At 46.2% G+C, this 15,315-nt stretch overlaps 1 protein-coding gene across 2 annotated transcripts; it reads left to right on the forward strand.

Annotated features, from left to right (window-relative positions):
* Positions 1-1,962: 1,962 nt before the first annotated feature.
* EEF1A1 (eukaryotic translation elongation factor 1 alpha 1) lies at positions 1,963-6,745 on the forward strand. Of its 2 annotated transcripts, none has more exons than XM_005491152.4 (8): positions 1,963-2,120; positions 2,844-3,034; positions 3,845-4,024; positions 4,150-4,446; positions 4,703-4,853; positions 5,044-5,300; positions 5,508-5,742; positions 6,040-6,745. In XM_005491152.4, the coding sequence occupies exons 2-8, from the start codon at positions 2,891-2,893 to the stop codon at positions 6,162-6,164; spliced, it is 1,389 nt and encodes a 462-aa protein (XP_005491209.1). In that variant the 5' UTR covers positions 1,963-2,120; positions 2,844-2,890; the 3' UTR covers positions 6,165-6,745. The 2 variants fall into 2 exon arrangements, with proteins under 2 accessions (XP_005491209.1, XP_074394478.1); XM_074538377.1 differs by having other exon boundaries at positions 1,993-2,120; positions 2,868-3,034.
* The last annotated feature ends 8,570 nt before the right edge of the window (positions 6,746-15,315 follow it).

Raw genomic sequence — 15,315 nt, forward strand, 5'->3', positions numbered from 1 at the left:
AAATACCGCCCCCTCCCCAGTGAAATACACATTTTAGTAGGTAACTTCAAACCATCTTGAAGAATAAAGCTTTTCAACTGTGTTTACAGTCTTTGCTTTATAGAAGACCCTAAAGAAGTGCTTCCTAGCTTTCTTGCTAAATATTACACTTTGGTCTTCAACCCGAGCCCCTTCACAATAATGCATTTCCATTTCCAGAAAGCAGACCACCTTCCTTTTCCTGCCCTTCTCCTATGGCTTCATTGTTGGGACACTTCATATGCAGTGTCTTCACTAGTAACTGGCCCTAAAGGTTATTTTGAGGAAAGCTGAACCATCTCTATCTTCCCTCCACCCCTACCACAAATCTCTGCTAAAATACATAGGAAGGAATGAGAGAGAATTTGATTTTTCTCTTTTCTTAAAAAAAAGTGTTTGTTTAATATTTAAACCCTTTTCAGGTTTCTACTCTGCATCTAGTTATTTTTGTAAAAGGTGTATTCTAAACTCAGCATGTTCTCTAATGTTTTCTGTTTTTTTGGTTTTGTTTTGGTTTTGTTTTTTACAAAATGCATCTTTGTAATCTTTCATGTGGGAAAAATACCATATCTCATGGAAACACTTCTGTATCAAACCATGACATACTAAGTTTACAGCTCTCTAATGAATTTGATGCTGGGTTTATCTCAGAGAAACCTGAAGTCAAATGGAAGGGTACATTTGTAGATGCATGAGGTAGGTTTTTTTATTATGAGTTTGCTGATGTTGTTCTTTTTTGTTTGTTTTTGAACAAGAGGCTGTTTCCATGCTATACAACTGCAACCTGAAGAGCATACCAAGAAGTGGCTTACAGCTGTCTATGGAAAAATAACTATTTCTGACAGGCATATAATGTAGCTGAGTAAGAACATGGACTACATAGCTTTGCAGGTAATTTAAAAATAACAGATATAGTTCAGCTTCTCAGCTTAATTTCTCTTGAATGGGTATAGGAGATGTTGACTATTTAATGGATTTTTTAATATCAGTTACAGGCGACTAAACCAGAAAAAATCCACCGGAATCACGAGAACCTTTATTTCTGATGTTGTGAGCTGTTTTGTGACTCCTCATTGCCATGATTCTAAAAACAATTTGCCAGGGCTGCGGGTTTTCCCATGTGCAAACACAGTATGGGGGCACTTTTGGCAGTCAGGGTTTCTTGCAGAGACCCCATGTCCCCAACGCTTCCGTGACTGATACATTTGCACTTCAGACACATCTTTGCTGGACGTGCGTCCGCCTTTATTTGTCTTTCTGTGCCTAAGTTTTCTAAGACGAGTCAACTTTTGTCCTCTAATGCTACAACAAAAGCAGAAAAAGGTTGGGGTTTTTTGGGTGTTTTTTTTTTTTGTTTTTTTGGTTTTTTTTTGGTTTTTTTGTTTGTTTTTTTTTTTAAGCCAAACGACGGCTTCTTATTCCGGTACAAGCTTCCAGAAATTCCTGCTCTTCCCCTCCTCCACATTTGATTCTGCGAGACTTGGAGCGTACTGGGCTAGGGGCAGTTCCGTATTCCGTGATGTTCAGCCGACATTTGTAACTCGCCGGTCGGGGTAACTCACTGATCGTTTCTAATCTCGCTGATTGCGTTCCTTTGTGTCCCTAGTGCGAAATACAATTAACCCGCCGGGGGCTGTTCCCCGGGGACTTCCGTCAGCTGCCGCCTCCGTCGGGCCCGGCCATGACGCCAGGCCTGACGCTGGCGGTGCCCGGGCCCGAGCGGCTGGGCCCTGCAGGGGGCCGGGGCTGCTCGCTGCCGCCCCGCTTCCTCCCGGACAAGGCGGCCCCTCCCGCCCGCCCGCTCTCCATCCCAGCGCGGGAGAGGCACCGCTCCCTTCCCGGCGCAGCCCCTCGGCACATCGCGGGGCTGGGATGGGCAACGGGCCCCGCTCCCCGCGGCCAGGCCGGGCCGGTCCCGCTCGGGCCGGGGGGGTCCCGCACAGCCCCGGCGGGGGCGGGTGAGCTCCGTGCCCGGGCGGGGCCGCGGGGCCGCCGGGAGCGGTGACGTGTCCCCGAGGCCCCGCCCCCTGCTAGGGTATATAAGGGGCGCCGCTCACGCTGTCGGTCTTTTTCGCTCCGGGTTTGCCGCCGTCGCCGAGCAGGTGAGGCGCGTCCGCAGGGTTGGGCCGGGCTGGGCCGCGCTCGCCTCAGAGGCCCGGCCAGCGCCCAGCTGGGCTGTGGTGAGGGTCGAGGGGAGGGGGAGGGAGGGAGCGGCAGGAGCTGCCGGCGGGAACCAAGGCGGACGGACGGGCAGGAAGCACGGGGCGGCGGGATGGCGGCGCATCATCCTCCTCCGTTACCATGTGCACACCCACGATGTCGGGGCTGAGGTGGGGGGAGCGGCGTGTTCGGATGGGCGTGGAGCAGAAGGCGCCCGGCAGCCTTCACTTATCCCCCGCGGGCAGCGGCGCGGGACCGTCGGGGGCCGGCGGCGGATGCCGTCGGGGCGAGGGCGGCCGGGGCACGAGTGAAAAGATGGCCGCTCGCCTTGCCTGCCCGCCGCCAGCGCCACAAAATGGAGGACGCGGCGGCCCGGGCGGGGTGAGTCACACAAAGGAGCGGGGCGGCCCCGCCCTCCGCGCTGCCCGCCGGGCCCGCTCGCCGCCGCCCCGCGCCCCGGCCACCGCCGCCGGGGTAACTCGAGCCCGGGGAGGGGGCGACGCGAGGGGCGCTCCGAGGGGCCCCCGGCCCGCCCGCCTCGCTCCTCCCCTCCCCCGGCGGGGCGGGGCCGCCATCCCGGCCGGGCCGCCCCACATGTGGCGCCGCCATCGCTGCCCCTAGGCCCGGCCCGAGGCGTAACCAGCTTTTTTCTGGGGAACTTACAGGTGTCGATTCTCTTTTGCCGAAAGAAAGAACTCAACTAACAACCAAAATGGGAAAGGAGAAGACCCATATCAACATCGTTGTCATCGGCCACGTCGATTCTGGCAAGTCCACCACCACCGGTCATCTCATCTACAAATGTGGAGGCATCGACAAGAGAACCATCGAGAAGTTCGAGAAGGAAGCAGCTGAGGTGCGTGGGCCCGTAGCAGCCTGCAAAATTCCGGGCTGCGGGAATGAATAGACCCTTAATTGAAAAGCGAGCCTGCAGAGCGTTCAGTGGCCACGGGGAGGCGGCTTGGTTGCCCCAGGAGCTGAACAAGTGGCTCAGTGTTGCGTGGCCACAGGGCGGCAGCTGCGATGCAGTTGTCCCTGAGGTAGAACAAGTGTTCAGTCTGCCATTGTGTTAGTTGCAGAAACTCAGATTGTGAAATGTAAAATAAGTGAAGAGAAGGTAATCTAAAGTTGCATCCTAATAGTAACATCTGGAATCAAGTTAAATTACTGGATTCAAACTGGATTCAACAAAAGTTGGTCTGTTGAGGTCTACTTTGAAAAATTGAGTTTTACTGATATTGTTTTTTTCTGTGTAATAACAGCACAGGTCATAAAAACATTATAAAATAAAATTTGGCAAATGTTGAGCAGAGTGGCAGTCAAAGTGTTGATTATTGCAAGGATTGAAGTACTAAGTGGACTTCAAATTGCAGAGGATACTTGATAGTTGGACTCAGGCTCAAGAGCTCTATCATAAAGATGCATTAGTGAAATTAACAAGCTGTCAGGGAGTCTGAGCTGTCAGCAGGTTCAATAAGGTTCAACAGTTGGTATCTCTCACCAGTAGTGCCAAGCATATCTAGTTGCTTGGTTTATGAGCAGCCACATTTTTCAATGTTTAGCCAGTTACTATTATTAGATTGTGTGATCTTTCTGAATTAATTGCAGATATAGAACTCTTTTTTCTTTTAATGAGAATCAAGCACTGTTCTTTTTGTAACCGTAGATGGGCAAAGGTTCCTTCAAGTATGCCTGGGTCTTGGACAAGCTGAAGGCTGAACGTGAGCGTGGTATCACCATTGATATTTCCCTGTGGAAATTTGAAACAAGCAAATACTATGTCACCATCATTGATGCTCCTGGACACAGAGACTTCATTAAAAACATGATTACTGGAACTTCTCAGGTATGTAAAGAAAGTAGGATTTGGGGGTTCAGGAAGGTTGTTCCTTGGTTCCTGTGAGAGGTTCCTGTAGTACTTTGACATACACACAAGGATTATAGTGAGGGTTTGTTTTTTTGTTTTCAAAGGCTGATTGTGCTGTCCTGATCGTTGCTGCTGGTGTTGGTGAGTTTGAGGCTGGTATTTCCAAGAACGGGCAGACCCGTGAGCATGCCCTTCTGGCCTACACCCTGGGTGTCAAACAGCTGATTGTTGGTGTCAACAAGATGGATTCCACTGAGCCACCCTACAGCCAGAAGAGATATGAAGAGATTGTCAAGGAAGTCAGCACTTACATCAAGAAGATTGGCTACAACCCAGACACTGTGGCTTTCGTGCCAATTTCTGGTTGGAATGGTGACAACATGCTGGAGCCTAGCTCTAACGTAGGTTTGGCATTTATTTCTGTTAAGGCATGGAACTGGGGAGACTGTTAAGACCAATTCTGCAATGATAAAATGCACGTGTTTTTTAATAGTTACGTTTGGGAAGTGCAAGGTCCAAGACAAATCTTAGCACTTAAAAAAATTTTTACTCTGTAACGGTAAATTGAGATAATGCTAAGAGATACCACTTGTGCTTTTTCAGCCTTGCACCATTAAATTTGGCAGTGGGATTAACCTGAGCTTGTTTTCATTTCAGATGCCCTGGTTCAAGGGATGGAAGATCACCCGTAAGGATGGCAGTGCCAGCGGAACCACCCTCCTTGAAGCCCTGGACTGCATCCTGCCTCCAACTCGTCCAACTGACAAACCCCTGCGTCTGCCTCTTCAGGATGTCTACAAAATCGGCGGTATGTGTTCTCTGGAATGCTGCTCGTGTGCCAGCAACAGCTGATCTATGGGCCAGAAATGCAGGCATTTGCCCAAGAGCTGCTTTTCCAAGTCAGAAATTTAAATTCTTGTCTCGAATGGGTTTTTCCCCCGTAAGGGCATATGTTCACTAAGCTGAATAATGAATAATATTGTTGTTGCTTCTTGCAGGCATTGGTACTGTACCAGTTGGTCGTGTGGAAACAGGTGTTCTGAAGCCAGGCATGGTGGTTACATTTGCCCCAGTCAATGTAACAACTGAAGTGAAATCTGTGGAGATGCACCACGAAGCCCTGAGTGAAGCTCTGCCTGGTGACAACGTTGGCTTCAACGTTAAGAACGTGTCTGTGAAGGATGTTCGCCGTGGGAATGTTGCTGGTGACAGCAAGAATGACCCTCCCATGGAAGCTGCTGGCTTCACTGCACAGGTATGTTACGCAGCTCTTCAGGGATGTTGGGAATGTAGCTCTGTATTCCAAAGTAGGAGCCTTGGTAGGCTAAGCTGTAAAGCAACATAGAGAGTTGTATTTTGAGTTCTATTTGATTGAAGAAAATCTCATTAATTCCTTGGCTTTGTAAGAACATTCCAGTGTTCAAATTACTCCCTTTCTAACTTGGCTTTCTTTGTTTCTTAGGTCATTATCCTGAACCACCCTGGCCAAATCAGTGCTGGCTATGCCCCTGTGCTGGATTGCCATACTGCTCACATTGCCTGCAAATTTGCTGAGCTTAAGGAGAAGATTGATCGTCGTTCTGGCAAGAAGCTGGAGGATGGCCCCAAATTCCTGAAATCTGGAGATGCTGCCATCGTTGATATGATCCCTGGCAAACCCATGTGTGTTGAGAGCTTCTCTGATTATCCTCCTCTCGGTAAGGCATCTCTCATTAATATTGGTCTCTGGAAAAGACACTCCTTGATTTCTAGTATTGGGATGCAGTGTGTTCTGTGAAACACTGATGAAAGCTGGGACTTGAAACTGTGAAGTGGAACCAGGATCTTACTGGTACAGGGAGAGAAACTGCAGAGAAGGGTCATGCCTCTGTCCCTCTCTGGTTCCAGAGCAGCACTGGCCCATTTGTACCAGCGTATGTGTTGCCACTGTGCAGCAGATTGGGCTGGGAGTCAGCAGCACAGACAAAAGTCATGAATCGTGTTTTTGCTTTCAGGTCGTTTTGCCGTGCGTGACATGAGGCAGACGGTCGCTGTTGGTGTCATCAAGGCAGTTGACAAGAAGGCTGGAGGAGCTGGCAAGGTCACAAAGTCTGCCCAGAAGGCCCAGAAGGCTAAATGAAAATTCTGTACACCAGCTGCCACCTCAGTCTTAACCAGTGGTGGAAGAACGGTCTCAGAACTGTTTGTCTCAATTGGCCATTTAAGTTTAATAGCGAAAGACTGGTTAATGATTACAATGCATCGTAAAAGCTTCAGAAGGAAAGGAATGTTTGTGGACCATTTGTTTCGTGGCAGTTTAAGTTATTAGTCTTTAAAATCGATAAATTTTTTAAAATGGAAACTTGACCAAAAATCTGTCACAGAATTTTGAGACCATTAAAGCAGAAGTTCAATGCTATGTCTCTGTGTTCTTTGGGTTAATGTTAAGTTTATGGTAAAACCTATATCTAGTCATGGTGGGATAAGAAAGGATAGTTATTAATTAAATACGTTCAGAAGTTGCAAAGCAAATACTCAAAATTACTTGTTTCTGAAAAGTAGAACAAAGTTAATCTACAGGTTTACTTTTAAACTGATCTAAGCCTTAACTTTCCTGGTGCTTTTTTCAAAAACTGGTTTTAGATTAGATTGCACGAATACCAGGTAACAATTAACAGTGTTTTCGTGCATTCTGTGAAGCATTGAGTAAACCAAGAAAAAGTACATGGAGAAGAAAAAAGTGAACACATTTAACCTTAAAAAAAACATTACAAAGAAGGAATCCTATGTTGGGTTTCCAACATTTTGTACACTGATTTTTGTAGTCAAAGCAGAACCAGATTTTTTTTCCTGAGAAACATGTTGTGTAGATCTTCAAAAATTAAACACTTTTACATAGATGTTTTCTAATATATAGTAAGATGTTTAATAGCTAAATATGAAGCTTCTGTCTAGAATTACACTTTGGTGCAATCTGAGTGACTCACCATTGTAGCCTGCACCAAATGGCACAGTGGGACAAGGTGTGCCTGCTATCCTTTTAACAACAGGGTGAAAATTGGGATCAGACAGTTAAAAGGGACTTTAGCATCTAGTCCAAACTTAGTAGACAACCCCAAGTTAAATGTTCTGGGTTATAAGAATACCAGCTGTAATTATTAAGAATTCTGGCATAGAAGCCTTGCTTAAAATTGGTAAATGGGGGCAAGCAGTTAATGGATAATCAGAGCTGACTTGCATAATGGTGCAGCTGTTTTACTAACCTTTCACATGATTTCCCCACAGCATCCCCAGGATAGGTCAAAAGGAGTTGGTATCTGTAAGGGAGTCGTTCCATGACACCAGTATGTTTGTTCTGCCTGAAATGGCTGTATTATCTGTGTTCTGTTTTCCTTTCCTTCTCCAGCTGTGTGCTTGCTCTGCAGGAACTCATATCTGTACTGCTTGGATAGGTCTGAACTGCTGGTGCTTGTTTTCATGCTCTCTGTCTGGATCTTCTTTTCTGCTCACCTTCTGTGTCTTAACTGCAGTGGAACCTTGGAGCATTACACACTGATTTCGAAGGTACAATGGAAGCAAGGGACTAGAGAGCATTGCAGGCTCTGTAATTAAATCTCTGCTGCCTAAATTTGCTTCTGGAGGTTTGTTGGTGTCACCAGGGCAACAGGAAGTGCATAACTTCAAAATGGAGGCAGACCTACTGTTGCCATAATAAAGCTTGAAGTGTCTTGCCAAATCTTAGCATGCTTTTCAGTTAAACCGCTAAATATTTTCCAAGAGGCTTTGGTCAGACTGGTTCAGCAGAGTTCTGATCTGGATGAGAAGCAAAGCAGCTTTGGCCCAGGCTGCCTTCAGCGCGGCTCTGCGTTCCTCAGATTTCCTTCACATTCCTTTGTTAGGCGCAGGATGTTTGGTTTGGCCGGCCCGGGGCTGGATATGCAGCCCCAGTCTGGAGTGCCTCTGTGCACATTGCACGGGGCTGTCTGCAGCTGTGTGTGCTTGCTCCATGCTAGTTTGGAAATGGCCTTATAGTGAGCAGCTCATTCAAATCCTTAGGGAAAACAAGGTGTGACCCAGCAGTGCCGTGCTCAGTGCTCTATTGCAAGAGGCCCTTGGGTCAGCTGTGCATAGATCAGATCAGCTGCCAGAGCTGCTGGGAGGCTGGGTCACGTTAAAATGGCCCAGCTTGAGAGCAGGACAAGAGTCCGCTGCATAGGTTATGGCAGAGGGACTGGTTAGGAAAAGACCCTAAATAACACTATTGCATCTTACAACTTCATGTGAGCAGCAAAACACTTGGGAATGCTCTGCCTGCAATACTAGCAATTGCTTTCATGTACTTTAAACCTACATTCTACTAATTTGGTTTTCTTTCTTTTTTACTTTTAACTTTTATAAACTAGATTTGCTTTCTATGCACTAATGTTAATGCCATCTCAGTTCTTTTCTTAATCTGACTACCTGGGGAAATTGTTAGACTTTTGTAAACAAAATTTGGGAATAAAACTACTTCGATCTAACTTTTAATAAATGTTCTTAGTTGAGAACTGTATTTGTCTTCTGACTGCTTATTTCTTTAAGCAACTTTTACAGCTGTCCTTAACTCTTTCCTCACTGTCCTGCAATGCTGGTGGTGTTCATACAGAGGTGTGACACCATGCTGCCATGGTGACAGAGCCAGCTCTGAAGGCAGAAAACTGGCTGGAGTCTTGCGTTTGTGAATGTTTCCTTTCTAGTTGTTGGTGAACGTTTTGGTAGTCCAGAGAACTTTAAATACACAGAAATATTCCAGAAATGTGTGTGGCGAGGTAATGGGGGACAGAGAGGACAAAGGCAGGTTGGTCTTGGTAGGAAAATGGAGCAGTGCAGTCACAGCTGATACCACCAAGTAACTTCTTGCTCAGTATTGGCTGCCTAGGTGGATAGTCCAGGCTGGAATAAAATGGGCTGTGTTCAGACTACTGTCCAGAAACGTTTTAATTATATCTCAGATCAGTTTGTACAAGGCTAATAACTGGAAAAACTTACTTTACTGAAATTGCAAATGAAAGACTCATTCACATTCTGAATTTAGCTGTCTCAGTATATTTTGAAATGTATTGACAAATTTTGGAAAATATTTTTTGTAAATGCATACTTTAAATTTTAGATTCGGTCAAGATAAACCATGTAAAGACTAACTTTACTGTACAGGGATATTCCATTCCTCACTGGTGCTAAATGATTATCTGTTTAAGAACCATGTAAGTTCAGTCTGATGAACACAACCCACCTGGTTTTAATTTCTATTAGTTCTATGTTTATGTAGTGCCCAGAGGGAGGCTGGGGCTGGAGGGTGCAGTGGCAGAGCTGATAAGCTGCTTCACCAGCAGCACCCTGGGGTACCCTGAGCACCTCTGAGTCCTGCTCAAAGCATTTGTTTCACCCAGGGCTCCTTTCCTACAAAAATTCACTCACACTTTTCACTGCAAATTGTAAATTCCTGACAGTATTAACACCTTTGAATTTCTTAGTTTCAATAACTCAAATTTTTCATGTCATCTGATTGCACCAAGCAGTACTTCCTGTCTGGGAATTTAGTTTATTCCTCTGTTTAGCTTATGGTTTGGATATTATTTAAGATTTGCAGTTTCAGAAAACTGTGACCATGGAAGATAATACTGGGCAAAATTACCTTTCTCTTGCAATACTGCTCCTGCTTACCAAAGAGAGGCCAGAAACCACCTCAGGAGAAATAAAAGGGCACCTGGGGTACAAAAGAGCTGAAGAAAAATCTTGATATCAAAACTGTATTGGCTTCCAAGGTACAGAAGCTGTGGATTTTTAGCCCTTTCTGGGTCCTCTTTAGTCCCTTCAGATTATTTCTGCATTACAAGTCAATTACATTGTTGCCTGCTTTTTTAAAAATCAGGTTACTTTCCCTGGCTACCTATCAGTAATTCTTAAATCCTTTAATATTTCAAATATTTACACAACATAATTCAAATCTGCCAGCTTCTCTGTGCTGGTAAGGTCGCAGCTGAACCCATATTTTCCTTGGAAGATGCTGAGTGAGGTATTGAGGGAAGGTGGAAATCAGAGTGGGATGCTCTGATGAGGGATCTCTGGCCTCTGGGTGAGGAGATGGTGGGGCAGTGATGGGGTGCACACGGGCTGTCAGCCAAGGAGCTACAATCTGTGCAGGTTTTGCCTATTTCTTCCCTTAAAAAAGCAAAACAAGTAGGAAGATAGCTAAGCTTTCATTGGTGAATATCCCCATGGGCCAAGTATGTGATTTTAAGGATGCAGTAGCAATAGCTTTGCCCTGTGTAGGTTTGCTGAGGTACTCGCTAAGTCTTTCTTCTGACTCTTCTTAGCAAAGCAATCCAGAGCCCTGGGCATCCTCCTGCAAGGGCATCTGCTACCTCAGGCTCAGCATAAACTCTAGTCCTTGGATTAATATGCTAATTTTTTTGCATTACATAGTCACTGGAAATGAGCAGAGCCAGCTCACCCCAAACTCAGGGCCCTGCCTGCCCTGCCAGCAGCAGTCACAGACATTTTCCCTTTCAGGCCAGTAAAATCTGGATTATTTAATACAAGGGGAAGACCCACAGTGTTTCCCCAGCCCAGGTGCCTGTTCTGCAGAGATCAGCACAGCTGGCAAAGCTGTTGGCTCCAAACCTGCACAGAGATGGAAAGGCAACACAAATGTCCCCTCCTGGAGGGGCTTGATTGCAGGTAAGGCTGAAATTAAAAGGAAGCTTCAGGTTGCTCTTATCTGCAGCCACCTGAGCACTTCTTAAGCAAAATGCCCATTTTTTTGTTCCATATATGTATATATATGCATACACATACATGCACATGCACACATATATATATATGTTATATATATACACACACCTATATATTTATGTTATATATAACATATGCATACATCTACATAATTTAATAAGGTATCTATTTTTTTTTTATAATTGCCACCACCAGACTCCTTAAAATCTGCAATTCCTATTTTGAAGCTGGATTCTAAGCTAATTCCTCAGTAAAAAAAGTTGAATGCCCCCAAATGAATTAATATTTAGTTATTGATAAGTTATTATTTATACATATTATGATTTTTATATTATTTGTTTTGTATAGTTCTTATAATTAAATATTTCATTAATATTTAATAAATATTTAGTTTATAAGCTAGGGTGTGGTTCTGCTGATAGGACATGAGTATTTTGGATAAGGAGACATAGGATTGTTGGTGTTGACTTGTCTCCATGTTTAACAAGGCCTTTAATAATAGCCTTTTCCAGAGGGAATAAAGGAAGGAACAGATGAATTTAAATGTAATTATAAGTTTTTATGACTGACATTACTAGTAACAGTAACTAATGTCACATAGCCTGCTGCCAAAGATTACAATACCCTAATTCTTTGGAAAAGGAGGGCGTGTATATATGTGGCCTGGGAGTGGGAGAAGAAAAACCACCCTGAACAAGGGCTCTGCTCTACTGCAGTCACTTCCTTGTGAGGGAAATTCCTGCAACTCATTCCTGGGCACGCATTCCCTGGGCTGCTACACACGTGGCACAGCCGAGGAGAGCTGAGGTCACTGCCGGTGACGTGACCACTCTGCTCAGGGCAGCTGCTTCCAGCTCCTGCCTGACACCCACCACCGTCCCCCAGCCAGCTCTGGGCCAGTGCCACCAAGCCACCACTGTCCCCCAGCCAGCTCTGGGGCATTGTCACCAAGCCACCACTGTCTACCACCCAGCTCCAGGCCAGTGTCAATGTCACCAAGCCACTACTGTCCCCCAGCCAGCTCCAGGCCAGTGTCAATGTCACCAGGCCACCACTGTCACCTGCCCACCTGGCCAAAGTCTCCTGAGATGCAGCGGGACAAGGACAAAATCTCTCTGAAGTGCCAGCTCAGCATTACCAGGCACAAGCCGTTCCACTTGTGACTCCAAAATCCTGTACATGTGTGACACAGGCCACCACCTGGTCATGCACGGCAATTTTCAAGCTAAACCACAGAACACTGGGAGGGAAGAAAGTGGTCACGAGGCTGTTGTCACCTCCCCTCTCTTCTTGCTGCCCTGTAAGGCCGAGTGAGCTCATTTCCCACCTGGCTCCGTGCCTGCTCTTCAGTTAACCACATCCAGCACTAAGACACTTGGAACAAGAGCAGCCTGTGCTCATCAGTCTCCAGCTGTGCCTGAGAATGCCCCTCCTGGGGCTTGTGCTGGGAGCTGCAGCTGATGCCAGGCAGGAACACCTTCACCCCTCACTCACTCCTCCTGTGTCTGCACTGCGTCCCAGGCTCTTGCTGAGCCGTGCTCCCTTGCAGCCCACCCGGGTGGCTCTGCCAGCCACTCCTGCAGGGAGGCACCCACTCTGCAGGGACACACATAGGGAAACTGAGGCTGTGGATGTGCCTGCTCAGAGCTGAGCACGCCAAAGAGACATCAGAGCCCATCAAAACATCCAGTCTTATGTCTGCAAAGAGGTGAAGAGGGTGCAGCCTCCAGCCTTCAGGACAGAAGGTTTGCCAATACTGCATTCCTTGGCACAGAGGCAAGGCCACCACACAATGGTGAGTATGGAGTCAGAGATCCTCTGGTGGGCATCCACATCACTCTCCTCCCTCAGAGCTACATTTGAAGAAGGGTAAAACCTGCACAGCAATTTAGAAAGAAAACAAAAGCACAGTTTGTTTCCCCAAAACATCACTGACAGTAAAATGATAGGTCAAGAATCAATCCTTTTTCTCTGCCCTTTATGTTCCAATAGCAATTGCCGAGCAAGTCTCCCATCTCCACAACTAATTTTAATCAAAGCAGGGGAATGACAGTTTTATTTCTCAGTAGTGCCATGAAATCAAGACAGTTTTATTTCTCAGTAGTGCCATGGAAAGAACACCCTGGAAGGACTCTGAGCAGCATTAGCCATGGTTTGGGGGGAAGAACTGAGAGCACCTCCTCGGTGGAAACAGCATCTCCAAGGGGACAGTAGATTCCTCCCTGCATCCACTAAATGACATCCTGAGATACCTGTCACTGCATGAGGAACACAACCTGGCAGGTATGATCATCAAAGTTGGTAACCCCTAAACCATCTAAAACCACTGCATGCAAAGACTGTTAGTTAAAGGTTGCAGGTTTTAGTGTCTCATAGCATAAAATATCTTTATATTTTTCTCTTGCTTTCATGTTCCAGGCAGAAATAAAGACAAGATGAAGAAACTGCTCAGTTCAAGTACCATATGAAATGAAAACTAGAGTAGGGAAGGAAAATAAGTTGTCTTAAAAATCTGGGGTAAGATAGAGTGGTAGTGCTGATCACCAGGCCTGGGTTCTGCAGGAGGGAAGGAGAGACACACACACACACTGAAGCAGGGAGCACAAGGACAGCTGCTATGTGCAACAAGTTAGGTCAACCTCACCTCACATCCTCCCTCCCGGCTGGCCTGGTGACAGCAAGGATTACAGGACAACAAAGTGCCATTCATTACTGCTCAGGCAAGGAAGAGCAAGCATGTTAAGAGCAGACTCCTCCAGTTCTGCCCTTCCCATCCTGTTGGTCTTAGCAAGGCCACAGGACCTGCGAAGGTCTAAGCTCACTTTGTGACACCTAAAAGCCAAACCTTGGGCTTTGTAACAAATCCCCAGAGGTTAGAAACCAGATGGCACAAGGCGTCCCTCCTATCTGTCCATGCTACTTAAGCAGATTATTTAGCCTTTCTGCACTTGGTTTTCTTACCAAAATGAATATAATTACCTTCAGCAATTTCTTGTCACGTTAAAAGTCTTCTCACACAAGAACTGTTGAACAAGCACAAAATATTGTGGCAAGCTCTGTACACATGAAACCAATACCTGAGGGACAGCCAGTCCTCAAACTTGTGCACAAGCCAGGTTTTCCATTTCAGCAAATATGGACATCATTAACCTACATAGGTGAACAGAGGAGACCCTGTCTTAACAAGGGAACTCACCAGTGGCCAAGGACCCGCTTCACACTGGAACAGAAAGAGCAGTTGTTACAGAGGATCTGCTGGGAAGCAACTCACTCATGACTTCAGTTCCCCCTGAACTTAACTCCTCCCCTCTCCTTAGATCACAGCTGTGCTCTATGAAATTGTTAAAGGAAGAAAATTCCCCTCCTGCTCTTCTTTAACACTGGTGCAGCCCAGCCCAGTGGAAACACCCTTTCATTTATGCTGCATGTGTGAGACCAGAAGCACAGAAAAATTTAGCAAAGCAGAGGAAAGTGTTTCCTTTTGTAGCAAGGCACAAGGTACTTGCCTTTAAATACACACATTATTGAAAGCTAGAGTCCTGTCAAATGACTGCTGACAAGAACTAGGAAACAGTTTTGAAACTGCATAATCAGATTAAGAGTGAATATTTAGGGTTTCTTTGGATTCACATAGCTGGAATTCCATGAGCACCATCCCTGGAGCCTGAGTTATGCCACAGAAAGCATAGCTGCCTTTCTTATGCTGAACTTAAGGCTTGCAAGGTTGAAGCAGATCTTAGAGCCAACAGTGATGGAAGGAAAGCAGGCCACAGATATAAAGGAGCAGATAGATGTTCACCTTTCTGAGCCATTCTGACATGAACTGACCTACAGTAGATCACGTGCCTAAAGCTCTTCCACACAAGCCAGGGGACAGTGACAGGGAAGTGCTTTTAGGCAGGTTGGATAACGCCCCAAACAAACTGCAAACTCTGCTCATCCTCCTGCTGCATGACAGTCTCTGTCAACAGAAGGGATTTACTCTGACTCCTCTGGGCAGGAAAGCAACCCTCAACCAGAGCAAATATGCCAGAGAAATTTCCAGAATCATATTTTCAAAATGACAGACATATGTATTTGGGTCATGGTTGGACTTAATGACATTAAGGATCTTTTCCAACCTATAAGGTGCTCTGATTTTACTGTATCAAAATGTATTCTGAAGCCAGAGGACATTCAGAAATGAAACCAGCACCAGAAACTGCTGCTTGAGTCAAGCAAGGATTTGGCAGATGCACAGAACAGCTTGGACTCCATGTGTCTCACTGGTGAGTAATCAACTGCCCAGTTGATCCAACTGACTCGATCTTGCTCAAATCCATGTTCTGCTCCTGTCAGTGCCCAGGCTGAGGCCCATGGGGCAGGTTCCCACAGGTCCCCCACCCTCCTCAGCACCCAGCCTGGTCCAGCTGCCTCCCCCAGCTCTGTAGTGAATCTCAGCCCACCTTACGTGTGGGAACTGTGATCCATGAACTGGCGAGGCCCTGCTGAAAGCTAAATGATAATTGAGTTCTTCA

Source organism: Zonotrichia albicollis, chromosome 3, assembly GCF_047830755.1.
Source record: "Zonotrichia albicollis isolate bZonAlb1 chromosome 3, bZonAlb1.hap1, whole genome shotgun sequence".
Taxonomy (NCBI): domain Eukaryota; kingdom Metazoa; phylum Chordata; class Aves; order Passeriformes; family Passerellidae; genus Zonotrichia; species Zonotrichia albicollis.